Source organism: Limulus polyphemus, unplaced genomic scaffold (assembly GCF_000517525.1).
Source record: "Limulus polyphemus unplaced genomic scaffold, Limulus_polyphemus-2.1.2 Scaffold1545, whole genome shotgun sequence".
NCBI classification, from domain to species: domain Eukaryota; kingdom Metazoa; phylum Arthropoda; class Merostomata; order Xiphosura; family Limulidae; genus Limulus; species Limulus polyphemus.
Genome location: NW_013667155.1, coordinates 64,733 through 78,226, shown reverse-complemented (window position 1 = coordinate 78,226; position 13,494 = coordinate 64,733). Strand labels below are relative to the sequence as shown.

Genomic DNA, 13,494 nt, shown 5'->3' with positions numbered 1-13,494 from the left:
TTTTTTTTTTTTTTCCCTTTTACCATTTTAAGTTTAGAGTTTTCTTATACACCAATAATCTTAATTTTTTTTTGCTTTTTAAGTTCCACTAACTTTATGGAAAAAACAACTTATGAAAACAAATTCATAAGGTCAGCTACAAATGTATAACACTGATTTACCTCTTTTGCTTAATCATACAATTCAATTTAAAATTCTTCACAAGACAGAACAAATAAAATCTTACAGCTGTACAGTTCTTAAAATACAATGGTCTAATTGATTTATTAAAAAAACACAACTTACATATTACATAAGTGTGGAAATATTGAAAACTTCTTGTCCAGAGACAAAGTGCTAGAAAAATTGGCCTCCTCAACTTTTAGAAATTTTGTTTTTATTTAACAGTGAACACAATGACATTAAAAGCTCAATTCATTGGGAACAATGTATAACATGCTTTACTAAGCTCTTTGTACATATTTGTTCATGTATTTTACTTTTTTTGTAATTTTTATTACATTATATATTCTTCCTAAATCTAGCAGTCAAACTTTACTGGGCTCCTACTGTACACAAAAGCAATGTAATAATACTGTTCCATTAAATTCAATATATCTGTTACCTTATGTGTTTGTGCACGACTGAGTATTTGTGAATCAAAAGGATATATATATTTGTGTATATAACTTGTTTTGAAATTTAAAGCTGCAAATTCTAAAACGTTTGTACTAGACTTCCAAAGTTCAGAATTTTCAGAAACTTGCATGACCCCATAGAAATTTACCTTGTGTTTTTCTAGCAATAAGAATGAATGATGTGAATAAAAAGTATGCTCATCCAACAGACAAATTTTAATGAGAAATGTAACTACCATTCTTTACACATAACAAGAACCACTAAGTTTCAAATAAGGAGGGAAAAAACTACACAATTTATAATATCACAAATCATTTATGATAATTCACTTTTTTACAGCAAACATCTGACAACTGTGATGATTGATCCATTAACTTCATTTTAAATAATCAACTTAATCTTTAAATAAAACCTTCATAAATATACTTAATTTACCAACCTCCTTTGTCCATGGTCCCTTTATTAAATCAGGGCTTACAACTTTCTGCCACCGTTGCTGACACTGTAGCTCGTTTCGATCAGGAAAAAAGTTTGCTATGTATGTCCAATCATCAGAACTGTGTTTTTCAACCAAAATCTTTAATTTTTCATCCTGTATAAGATAACATCAAAGTTATCTAAAATAAAGCATTCCCCAATGAGCTTAAAAGCAGTGGTTATTTATAGTCACAGTTATCTTTACGATATATGTTCCTTAGCCACAAAAAGCCCCTTAACTTCTCTTTTCCAAATAATAAAACACAAACAAATCCTCAATGTGACATTTTTGTTATTACAAGTAATAATTTCATGGTGCACACAAACTAAATTACATATAATTTATGTAAGATTATGATTCATCCTAAGTATGAACAAAAAATTCTGTTTTATTTTTCGTATAGAATTTAAAGTTTCTACGTATTTCAATGCTCCATAAAAACATGGGGCAGTTGTAACTAAACAATCCAATTATATAGCAGGTTGTAACATTGTTTCTGCATACTGTTAAATCTGTTCACAGAGCATGACTAACAACTGAATCCACACTTGCACTGTAAAAGTGGACAGCAGGGCTTTGTGTTATTATCTGAATCCCTATGACAAAACTTGAGTTTGTGTATTAGTATTTAATATTGTGCATTGAGTATGAAAGCCTAGGGACTTTCTAACTTTTATTTAAGATTTAGTATTTAACTGTTTGAAAAAACTTTTGCATTTAAAATAGAAGTATATTGCTGCCAATTACAGAATAAAACAAAACAAATTCTGACAATGAATAAGTGAACCCATTACTACAAGAGCATCCAATAATCTATTTATTAAGCCTAATAACTTCATTCATCATGAATACTGTATGTTACAAAATTGTAAGATATCTAAACATTAAGTGTCGGTACAAATTCTTTTATGCAAACTGTAAATATTTACACTTAACAAAGTTAAATGTATTATTCAATTGGTAACCCTATCCTGAACAGTTAATTGAATGTGTTGTTCATTTTGATGTACAGAACATACTGGATCATGCTTTCTCCTGTGAACAAAATCTAAACTTGCACTCTCTGATAATTAACATGACAGTACCAAAAAATTAAACATACCCTTATTTTAGGCATTTTCAAGTAGCTAAAACTAACAATTCAAAAATATAAAAAAATATGCACTGTTGGTGAAGGTAGCTTGAAATGTGAAAAGGTGAATGATTGAAAATTTATTTTTCTAAGATAGCACATTACCTCTATGTTAAAATAGCTTTCTTTTTAACCATAGTACTATCACTGGGGTAGACACCCATCCCCAATGGCTTTTAAAGCAAATTTCTCTGGATTGTTTATACACAACATTCCTCAGAAATCCATGCTATTGTTGGTTACAGGATTTCTATGCATTTTATATAGAAAATGAATTGATTTCACCCAATGTTTTCAGTCAGTTCTTTACATTAAGTGTCACAACAAGCAAAGGCAGAAGTTATTCAATATGGTGCAATATTTGAACATCCATTAAAAATGAATAATATACAAACAAGTGTATAATTTGTGGGTTAAGACAATGCATTGTCAAAATCCTTTTTTCGACTATCATATTAGTTACTTGTATATGTACTGTATACTTGGGTGCATGAATTTTCATTATTTATATAAGCTACATAATTAGTCACATAAATCATAGTATATGACTACTGTGGTATAATAGAAAAATAGATAATTTTAATATATTTAAGAGAATTTTTGTGAAATTCTATGCTAAATCATAAAGTGAAAAATAAGTCAACTTACTGTGAATTTCCAATAAAAATTTTTTTTTATTATAGAGATTTAACATCCAATCAATTTTCTATTAACTCTAGCTATAGGTTACATATAATAATGTGTAATTTACATCTCTAGTTCTTACAAAAGTAATATCATAACAGTTGCATCACCTCATCTTTTGACCAACGTCCTTTATTAATGTGTTTCTGTGCAGATGAGCAACGTCCCATGCTAATCCGTGACTCCGAAGTATCACTTAAGGAATCCTCGGAGTCATCTTCACTGGAGCTACTGCTGTGCTTGCAGAGACTATGAAATATACAAAGAAAAACAATTATTTACATATAAAAGTGATTGCAATACAATTTACAAAAATGTCATAATGCTACATTTGTTCTTTTTACTAAAACTAAAATACTCAAACATTTTTAACCTGAACAATCACATATTTTTCTCATTATACCAATATTATTTCATACTTCAAACTATCAAAATGCACAATAATCATACAAAACAGGAGATTGATCTCATTAAGCTCTATCAAACTATAATTTTACACTTACAACGAATCTTAACAATTAAATCTTTGTAGTTTACTACAAATATTGATAGTTTTTTCTGAAATAATAATTCAATTAATTTTATATAACTCAGCTTTGCTAGATTATTGAGAATTTTGAACAAAGCCATTTATTTGATTAAAATTAAATTATCAGGCGAGCATAAATCTATTCATGTTTTGTTTGTCCTGTTGATTATATGTTAAGTTAGTACTGTACTTATTGAAAATCGCGCAACTAGCAAAATCTGCTTATGTGCCATACATATATCTAAAAATCGATGAGGCAACATCTGCCCTCATACCATCTGCTCTAAAGCGAAAAAAAAAATTTACATGGTACGTTTTGTGTTACGTGTATATAAGCGGCCAGCAAGTGAAAGAGTCACGAACTTGAGCGTTTTCAAAAATCGAATTATTCATACAATGAAATTTGCATATGCAGAGTTACGCTGAAAAATATTTTCTTTTGCACTAGCATCTAAAACAATAACTTTGGTTCCGATATTACAATGTCATAGTACTCTTGAATTACATATACTTTTTTACTAAAATCTAGAAAAAATACTATTTTATGTTATTAGAATCATGGTTTCATATAGTAGCTTACCCCGAATGATCATGCCCCACTTTCTTAGCGTTTTCGATTTCAAGAAATATTTCGTCAACGTCAAAATCAGAAATATCATTTAGATTCAAATCTTCGATCTCTTTAACAGCGTCAAAATGATCTATTTCAGCCATATTAACTACTTCGTAACTTATAAGTTACTTAACAATAAACAAACATACGAGCTTTACAATATTTAAAACTTGGCCAGCCTGCACTTATCTTAAAATTGCTAAGCTCATAAACATCAAATAGATAAAACTAACCACTATCACAATTCAGTTTTACAATTTTCAATATGAAGGACACTTAGCCTAAATCTGTTAGAACTTTGAAGTAATGTAACACATGGCTTATCTTTTTGCCTTTTTAAAAATTCAAGACTGTTACTGTTAATCCTGCTTCAAATTCACGCAAAACGAATAAATAAATCTATTCTACTTTTACTTTCAGAAAATACTTGTACAAAATCTAACTAGAATAACTTATTTTCACGATTTTTAAATACTGTCGTGTTATAAACTCTAACAACTTGTATAAAAATAAGTTTTGTTTCCGAATTAACTTGATTAAGGTTTCTAATTGACAAAACTATAAATTCTGATCTTCCAACACGTGCCACATGACTAAAAATCGGTGCTTCCGATTCGAGTATGCTTTCGATATACAACCTGTGAAACACGAGAAAAGTTTGTATATTCTTATTAATTAATAATAATATTATTGAATATAATTAATTCTAACTATTCAAAGCAAAAATATAATATACAAAACCATATCAACAGTGAGTTATTTTTAATCACTAGCACTAGCAATTAAAAAATATAAAACAAACTAATTTTCTTGCAACATCTTTTAACTTATGTAAATATTTGTTCACCTACATTATTTAGTATAACTATAACTTATACTATGAGTAAAACACGAGAGGAATACTTTTACTTAGTTTTTACACAAATTACAGTCAAGTTTTCATGGCATTTGGAATTTTGATTAAGATTAATTTTATGGTAACTATAAATCCACAATGAACAAATAACTACACAGTAGTTTACTATTATTAGTAAAAGTACTAGACTAACTAAACTTGGCTTCATATTCTAACAGTATCGAGTATTAACATAAGCATAAATAAGCGGCGATACCTTACGTTATTATATATTCGGTTACACTTGGACTGTTTACAGAAGTCGACTAAACAATCTCAACACCTGCACCGCTACTCTACGAATAATGGTAATAGTCGTGCCTATTCCCCATTATAACTTAGTATAATTAGAACGAATTAAACTTTAAGTTAAAGTATCCTACTAAGATTATAATAACTAAGTTAACTTAAGTATTGACGCCAATGAAAGAACAAAACAGCAAATAAAATTAAATTACTTTTGTTACAGTGCTAACTGTTAATGTTATACTTACTAAGTCATCTGAACTAAGGCCATACAGCCAGCTGCTTTCCTTGTTTTGTAAGCTCAAACTAACCTTATACAAAACAGCAGTTAGCGATAAACTATGGCGAGTTACTTGTGCTACATGCTAGTCGAGTGCATCAAACATTTCGAAACATATTTATTTTCCTTTTATTACATCACTTTACTTACCGAGTGTATGATGCTTTACGCATGACTAGACTTTTCTTCCGGACATTAAGTACTAAACCACACAACAAATGCGCTTATGATTTTGACAAAATAATCGTATCTTCACTACATTTCACGACTACAGAACTATGGCGGCAAGCGAATTAAATTTGCGCGCTACGATATCATCTGCCCTGAGAGACGGGTTTTGATTGGCTAAAAATTTCCTTCCAATATTAAAGGCGATTGGTGAACACATTTAGCTTTGTATTATATATGACTGAATAATTATATACCATTCACTTTATAAGTAGTAAAAAGTTTTTGGTATGAACAATGTATGAGTATCACGATACCTAGAAAAAGAAATTCGTTGCTATTTTCAATATGATAAAACATATAAGTGATAAAACGTAAACATAGAAATGGTTTAGATAATAAATTACACTACTGTAGTTTATACTCTTAATTTGTTTAATGGAAAAATATGTTTTCACTCCTTTGCTTAGCCACTAATTTTTCAATTTGCTATATGAACAAAGCCGTGAATTGAATGCCATATATTGCATACTAAAAACGTTGTAAAATATGTAATAAAAATCGACTATTAATAATAAATAAAAAATTCTGACACTCTTTTCCAACCTGTCTGTATAAACCCCTGTTCAATATCGGCACAAGAAAATATAATCAAGGGCCCGGCATGGCCAGATGGTTAGGGCGCTCGATTCGCAACATGCTCGCCCTTTCAGCCGTGGGGGCGTTATAAGTTAAGGTCAATCCAATTATTCGTTGGTAAAAGAGTAGCTCAAGAGTTGGCGGTGGGTGGTGAAGACTAGCTGCCTTCCCTCTAGTCTTACACTGTTAATTAGGGACGGCTAGCGCAGATAGCGCTCGTGTAGCTTTGCGCGAAATTCAAAAAACAAACAAACAATATAATCAAGTAAAGGATATCAGCGATTTAATAAGCCACACTTTTACATTACATTCCATGTTCTGGCAGAAAGAACTGATACGAAGACATGACCATTCATAATTTTCTGTTTCTTCGTGTTACTAAGATATTTAACCGAAAAATCCAGTTTACCTTTTTACGTGGATTTTTACCCACTCTTCTACTAACTATTAAAACTTTGTCATAGATGTTAAGCTTTCTTTAGCGATGCATTAACATGTATTGAAGAGAATATGTTCATCCTGAAGAAGCTCTACAGATTCAGTATTGAGTGAAAGCCTCGTAGTTGTTTGCTTCAATATCTGTACTTATGTGGAAAACAAACAAGGAAACTTATGAGTATATACAACTAAATATATATTCGATATTTTCAACCTGAACGGCACCTTATATGATACATTTAGGACTAATGACCAGTAAACATCAATTAATCAGCAATACTCACTGCCAATATGACTAGTCTTAATCGAATTAGTACGAGTGATTTTTTATAGAAATAGCACCCACGCAGCTGAAACTGCAGATAATGTTCTCTGGTATATTGTAGCTCGAACTTCTGACTTTTGATCCACAACCTGGAACCTAACCTCTTTGCCAATGGTTCACAATCTGTGGGCTAAGGACTACTGGTAACCCGCGGGCTCATAGAAGGGTTGCATAATTATGGAAAAGATAATATATATATATTACATCGTGGTCCCCCGAAATAAAAAAAATCAGGTGGTCCGCGAGAAAAATAATTTGTGAACCACTGCTTTAGGCCATACTCGGCCCAGCTAGACAAATCGTTGCTTAAATTACATTAACCGAGATTATGTATGATATGAAACCACAACAAAAAATAAAGCATTTTTGTCAAACTTCTGACTGATTTTAAAGTAAATATCGATGAAAGAAGTACAAAAAATATTTAAAGATAACTTTTAGAGTAGGAAACAGATTCTTGTAATTCGTGGTTTTCTACCTTGATGACGTCACAACTCACAGACATACTTTCAGTGATTCTTGTCACAGATAAAATGGAGGTAGATAGTTAAATAAATAAAAAAAAAATCCTAAAACGCAGTTAAAAAGAGTGAATTCCCCCAGTTACGAGTGCTTTATTGCTTATATCGTCACTGGAGAAGGAGTGTACATAGATCAAGGAAGTTGGAGGATTTCTCGTGTCTTATTACTTACTATATCTCTATTTTTGTTTTATGGTCATTTTGTAACGAATTTTAAATTTGATATATACTATACCTCTCTATTATTGGTTTATCAATGGTCGTTTTGTTAGAGTATTTTCAAATACAGCACATCGGTATTGTGTATATATGCATACAATGCATTTTCTATCTCCTTATTAAATATAGTGTTATTCGAAATTTGTCAGCTATTACGATATGTACAATCTTCACGTAACACACGGTCAAGAATTTCGTTAAATTGATTATAATCTATTTGCCTTTGTCATTCTCTATTTTGCCCACTGGAGGTATGGCTGTAATGCTGAATGTTGTGCAAGAATGTAGCCAGTATGTCCTCCAATGGTTGGGCAGGTGCTATCTCGAGATTGCAGATTCCCTTAAGTCTGAATGAGAATGATAACTCATGTGGGTAGCGCTATTTGTTTTGGATAAATCCGACTTAACCTGCTAAGTATGCAATGTTAGATTTAAACAGTTTGGTACACGATCTTGATCGATACAGCTTTTGAGAGAAACAGCTTCCTAACTAGTAAAAGTGACCGTAAGCAAGTGCATACAGTGTGTTTGTGTTATTTAATATAGATTGTTAATTTGCATTTGAAATTGTTTCCAGTCACTTTATATCGTTCTCACGAACTCAGTTATTCAGAGAAATTTAAACTTACTCTAACCTGATATACCACAGTATGCAAACAATGGCCTTGGCTATGTGGGGGCTCTTGGGCTTGAGCCAATACTGGAAACTGAAAATGGGCTCAGCATCCCTCTCTCCCTTTGGAATATTGGTGACTGAAGCCCCTTTTATACAATAGTAAAATGTATCACCCCAGTTTAATGAATGGGGTAGACTTGTCCACTTTATGTCTGCTGGCTCGTACGTTTATTTATCCAGTTAGTTAGCTTATTTTCGAATTTTAGTGTAAAGCTACACAAGGGCTATCTGTGCATAATTGTCTCTAACTTTGAACTTATTGATTAGAGGGAAGGCAACTAGTCAACTGCATTAGTAAAATTTTATGAATGGTGATTATGTACTTGTAATGGCAGTATAATTTTGATACCGCAGTAAAATGACTAGCGATATTCTCATTTTGTAATTTCACCCTATTACATAATTGTTTTGTTAAATACACTGTGTGCGGTTTGTTTCCATTCCAGTTTGTTTTTAATGTTTTCTAAGTTACATTCATAGACACGAATGTCTAATTTAAACTTTAAAAAAATGTTTGAAATGAAAGCAGAAAAAATGTAGTACGCTGGGGAATAAAATTCCATACTGAGCATTATGAGGGCTTTCTATGGTGTTATAATTAGTAGAACTGTTAATATACTTCAAAATTGTTGTGGCTGATCATAATTCCAGTCTAACTCAGTCCTACCCAGGGATGGTGAAAACTTGACGCCTATATATATGCAGATATCGTTAACCTATACCATATTATATGAATATATATATATTTATTCATACAATATTTGAAAACTGTAATATAGGTTTTGCATTTAATTGAAACTTTTAGATGAGCAGAATGCGCCCGATCTCGAATTACACTAGCCACGTAATTGTGATATTTTTAGGTGAAATTGATTTTCTTCAAAGCAATAGAATTGGTTCAACAATATATTTATCACAGAGTAGTTCTGAGTTCCCGGAATAACTGAGTTTATAAGATAGAAATAAACAGATTAGCAACAATATAAAACACAAATGAACAACCTTTATCATTTACACTAACATTAACACATTGTGTGTAATTGCCAGTTTATTGACCGACAATCGCTTTACTGGATCATAAATGATTTCTATCAGACGGAATTGGCCGACATCATCTACTAGATTGTTTCACCTAATGTTACATACTTCAAAGGTAGTGTAAGGTTTATCCTGAGCAACTAGCACTACTCAAGTGACAGGTAATCCCTCTTCAAGATTAAGGGAGGTCATAACCTCAAGGTACCATCTGACCTATGATTGGAAGACCTGCTGTCGACATTCTTGGATAATGTGCAGCATAGCAGCCATACCGAACGTAGGAAGATCAAATGTTACCTAAAGAGAATGAAAAAGAAGAAATTCAGACAAAACAAGAGCAACTTAATGGCTTTTTTTACTATATGTTATATGAAAACTGCACATACAAGAATAACTGACAAATTCCGAAAACACTATATTAGAATAAGAAGGTAGGAAATGCATAATATGCTTACATGCCATAGTTTTTCCTTCTTTCTTTACTTCAGGCTCAAGCCAACAATCAATTTTAACTAAATAGAATGTATATACACACTGACCAAGGAGGTTTATAACCTTCTATCGTTTCTGTAAACGTCCAGATTCATACAGACAACATAACCATTTAACAAAGAACTTTCCTACATAATCGAAGTTAAAAAATGACCTTTAACAATCCAATTTATCTACCAGATATCTACGAGATATCTAACATGTTCTAGCCACTCATGTATCAGCCATGAACCCTATCTCTTGCTCTTTTACTCTGACAGGTATATATCAAGATCTAACTAGCTCTGGGAGAGCTGGGCTGATCACCAAATTTTTTGTTGGATTCCATCTATTGCTCTCAAACCAACAGTGGCCAGGTCTGACTTGAGCTTCATTAGTTTCTACAACTGTAGTGACAGTGTTAAATACATTTTATTGGCTCTTCTGCATCTGTTGAGCTATTATTCAAAATCAATAAACTTGCTCTGGAGCAAGGTATGAAGTAATGATTCTTAAGCAAAAAAATACTTTGCTTCTCTCTTATATAATGACATTTGTCCAGAGGCAATATCATCATAGGATGTGGTATACAAATAGGGAAGGGTCGAAAAAGCCTTGTCAATTCACTGGGTACCAGTGTGGTAGCATCATCAGAATGTGTGGGTGATTGCTTAACCCTTAGCTGGGGTGGTCTGTTCAAGATGTGGCTAATGCAGGCTTCTCCTCTCTTTCAACTAATTTGAAACTATCAATCTATATTGCATCTTTAAAGAAACTATCTTGGTAGGGATGAGATGATCTCTCACACCCAAGTAGTGGCCTTATTGTTTCACTGAATAGTTCTTCCACAAACTTGTCAGCGAGGATATTCTTGTGGTCACCAAAGACATTGCAGTGCAGTGTCAGCATTACCCTGCAAACAGTGCATATTATCCACATAAGTGACCCAGCTCTGTAGTACCTCTCTTTCTAGTCTTGAATTCAGCCTGATGGATTGCTTGATTTTCCATTAGGTCAAACCACAGTGCAACTCACTAATGATTGTCTCACACTACCAGAGTTGTGCTTTACTCAAGTACTTAATGGAGTCTAGGGACAGACCATCTAGAGCAAAATTAAGTTATATCCTTGAATAGTGGGGCATGATCAGTCTTGCCTCACTCTCAGAGACCAATAATCATGGCCAGAGCCTTACACTCATGAATGTTCAGCCACAACCTGACCAAGGTGTCCTCGATGTTGTTGTTACAGCATTGTAGATATACTCATGCAGATACTTGATCCCTGGTCCAGGGTGACAGGACAACAGATTGATATTGTCTCTGCATGACCCCAGATTTTTCCTTGATCTACAGTTGCCCCAGTAGTTTACCCCTCAGCTTAGAGAGGCTAATCATTTCCCCATTATTCAACATCTTCACCATCCAATACATCCCATCTCATCAATATGTGAAATAGTTCCTGTAGCTCCACCATTAACACTTCCCTTCTTTCTTGGTCATTCTTTAATGGTTCTGACCAGAGCTGGGGTTGGGTTGATGTGGCTAGTAAAAGTTTAAAAGATGTACACAGACCATCACATTCGATCTCAGACCTGCTATCTGCAACATTACTGTGACAAACCTCAATAATCCATGTTTCTCTTGAACTAAAGTCGATTCTCAGTGGAATGACATGAACAGACATTTTGGGAGCTTCACACTTTGACAGCTTTTCTTCCTGGGTTTTTTGTTGCAATGAGATGGAAGTCACCAGTCTTCACAGAATCAGGAAAAATCAGGAAGTCCATGACAGGACTTCTCCTATACTTAGCTATTCTCTCACACAAATGTCTTATTCTAGTGAACTTATCTTTTTCTTGGTCATAAGTTGTGGAATATACCATTTTTATAATAAAGAGCTCTTTTTACACTTAAACCTAATAGTAGGAGTAGAGGGCAATACATACATTTACTAATAACAAAAAACTTTGCAACAAGATATACTGTGGTCATATGGCACCAATATTTTCCTTTCACTCTACTCTGTGGTATTTTCAGGTGAGCATTTGCATAAATCTGCTGAATAATAAGACATTCGTCAAGATATTGTTACAGAGTAGTTCTGAGTTCCCTTAATAATTATTGTGAAAATGAAATGAAGAGATGACACAATATAAAATGTATATGAACAATCTTTATTATCCATACTAACACAAACACAGTGTTTACTTGTTTAACGACAGATGGTCATCTTAACTGAACCAGAGATAATTTTTATCAGACTAGTTCGGCCAAGATCATCTATCAGACTGTTACTTACTTCATAGGTCACACCAGGTTTACTCAGAGTGACTAGTGCTATCTACACAATTTGTTATTTTCATTTCAATTTAAGGGAAGTCGTAATTATGGTATTTCAACAGAATAGTCAGATAGGCATGCTAACTGGAAGTTCACAGAATACCAGATTATGAGGTATATTGATCGCACCAATATATGACTGGGATCATTTAGAAGAAAAACTCAATATCAATAGAAATACAAATAAACAAACATATTGTTATGACAGCGGATGTCACGCGACGCTGGAAGCATGCGCGCTGGAGTTTCTAGAAGGATAATAAATTATCGAGAAACCCCGCAAATGTCCGAGTGTTTGCCAGGCGCACTCTATTTTAGTATATAAGCCCGGCAAATAAAGCCAGCGGGGGATAGATATGCAGATAGATTGAAGAGATAGATAATTGAATCAAGCAAACAGTAGGCACCGTAAGTAAAGTGTGTGAATCACTGTGATTTATACGTATGTTATAAAAGTTGTTAAGTGTATTACAAAGTTTGTATCGAGAAAGAATAAACTATTTTTAATCAAGAAAGGACTATCGCTAAAGTTTCTCGGAAAGAATTTATACTGGAAATTAACAAAAAAAGCAGATAGGCAACAATATATTTACAAAAACACAATCACATTATGATTACAAAAATAAAACACAATAAAGGCAAATGCCTAGTGGTGCTTGGCAAACTAATAAAAGTAATGTGAATATTTTTTTAAAAGCTCTTAGCAGTTTAGTGTGTCCCCTTTCTAAGTTAAATTAAAACCTTAAAAATTACAGTGTTTATTTATTTTTTATTAAGCACAAAAATACATAATGGGCTCTCTGTGCTGTGCCCACCATGGGTATCAAAACCTGACTTTATTGTTATAAGCCTTCAGATTTACTGCTGAGCCACTGGAGGGCAAACTAAAGAAAACTCTAAAGCTATGACATTATTAGATAAAAAAATAAAAAAGTTCAATAAAACTAAATGACTGCTTCCCAGCAAACACCGAACTCAAACATGAACAAATTAGGGCATGGTAACAAAATTTCCCTGGCTACTCTTTGTATTTCACAGGCAAAATGGTTTTATCCCTATCGGCCCAGGTACTCTTTACTGTGCATGACACAAAATTTTAGTGTTGTTGTTTGTAATTAAGCACAAAGCTACACAATGGGCTATCTGTGCTCTGCCCACCACGGGTATCGTAACCCGGATTCT

General features: G+C 32.9%; 1 protein-coding gene across 1 annotated transcript in view; it reads right to left on the bottom strand.

Moving 5' to 3' along the window:
• LOC106464029 (myb-related protein A-like) overlaps positions 1 to 5,746 on the bottom strand; it is a 56,835-nt gene extending 51,089 nt beyond the window's left edge. The window contains exons 1-3 of the mRNA XM_022391678.1: positions 5,626 to 5,746; positions 3,023 to 3,161; positions 1,058 to 1,210 (exon numbers count right to left, since the gene is read on the bottom strand). Of these exons, the coding sequence (XP_022247386.1) occupies positions 1,058 to 1,210; positions 3,023 to 3,161; positions 5,626 to 5,648 (315 nt within the window). The 5' untranslated portion in view covers positions 5,649 to 5,746. The remainder of the gene's footprint in view (positions 1 to 1,057; positions 1,211 to 3,022; positions 3,162 to 5,625) is intronic.
• Between the last annotated feature and the right edge of the window lie 7,748 nt (positions 5,747 to 13,494).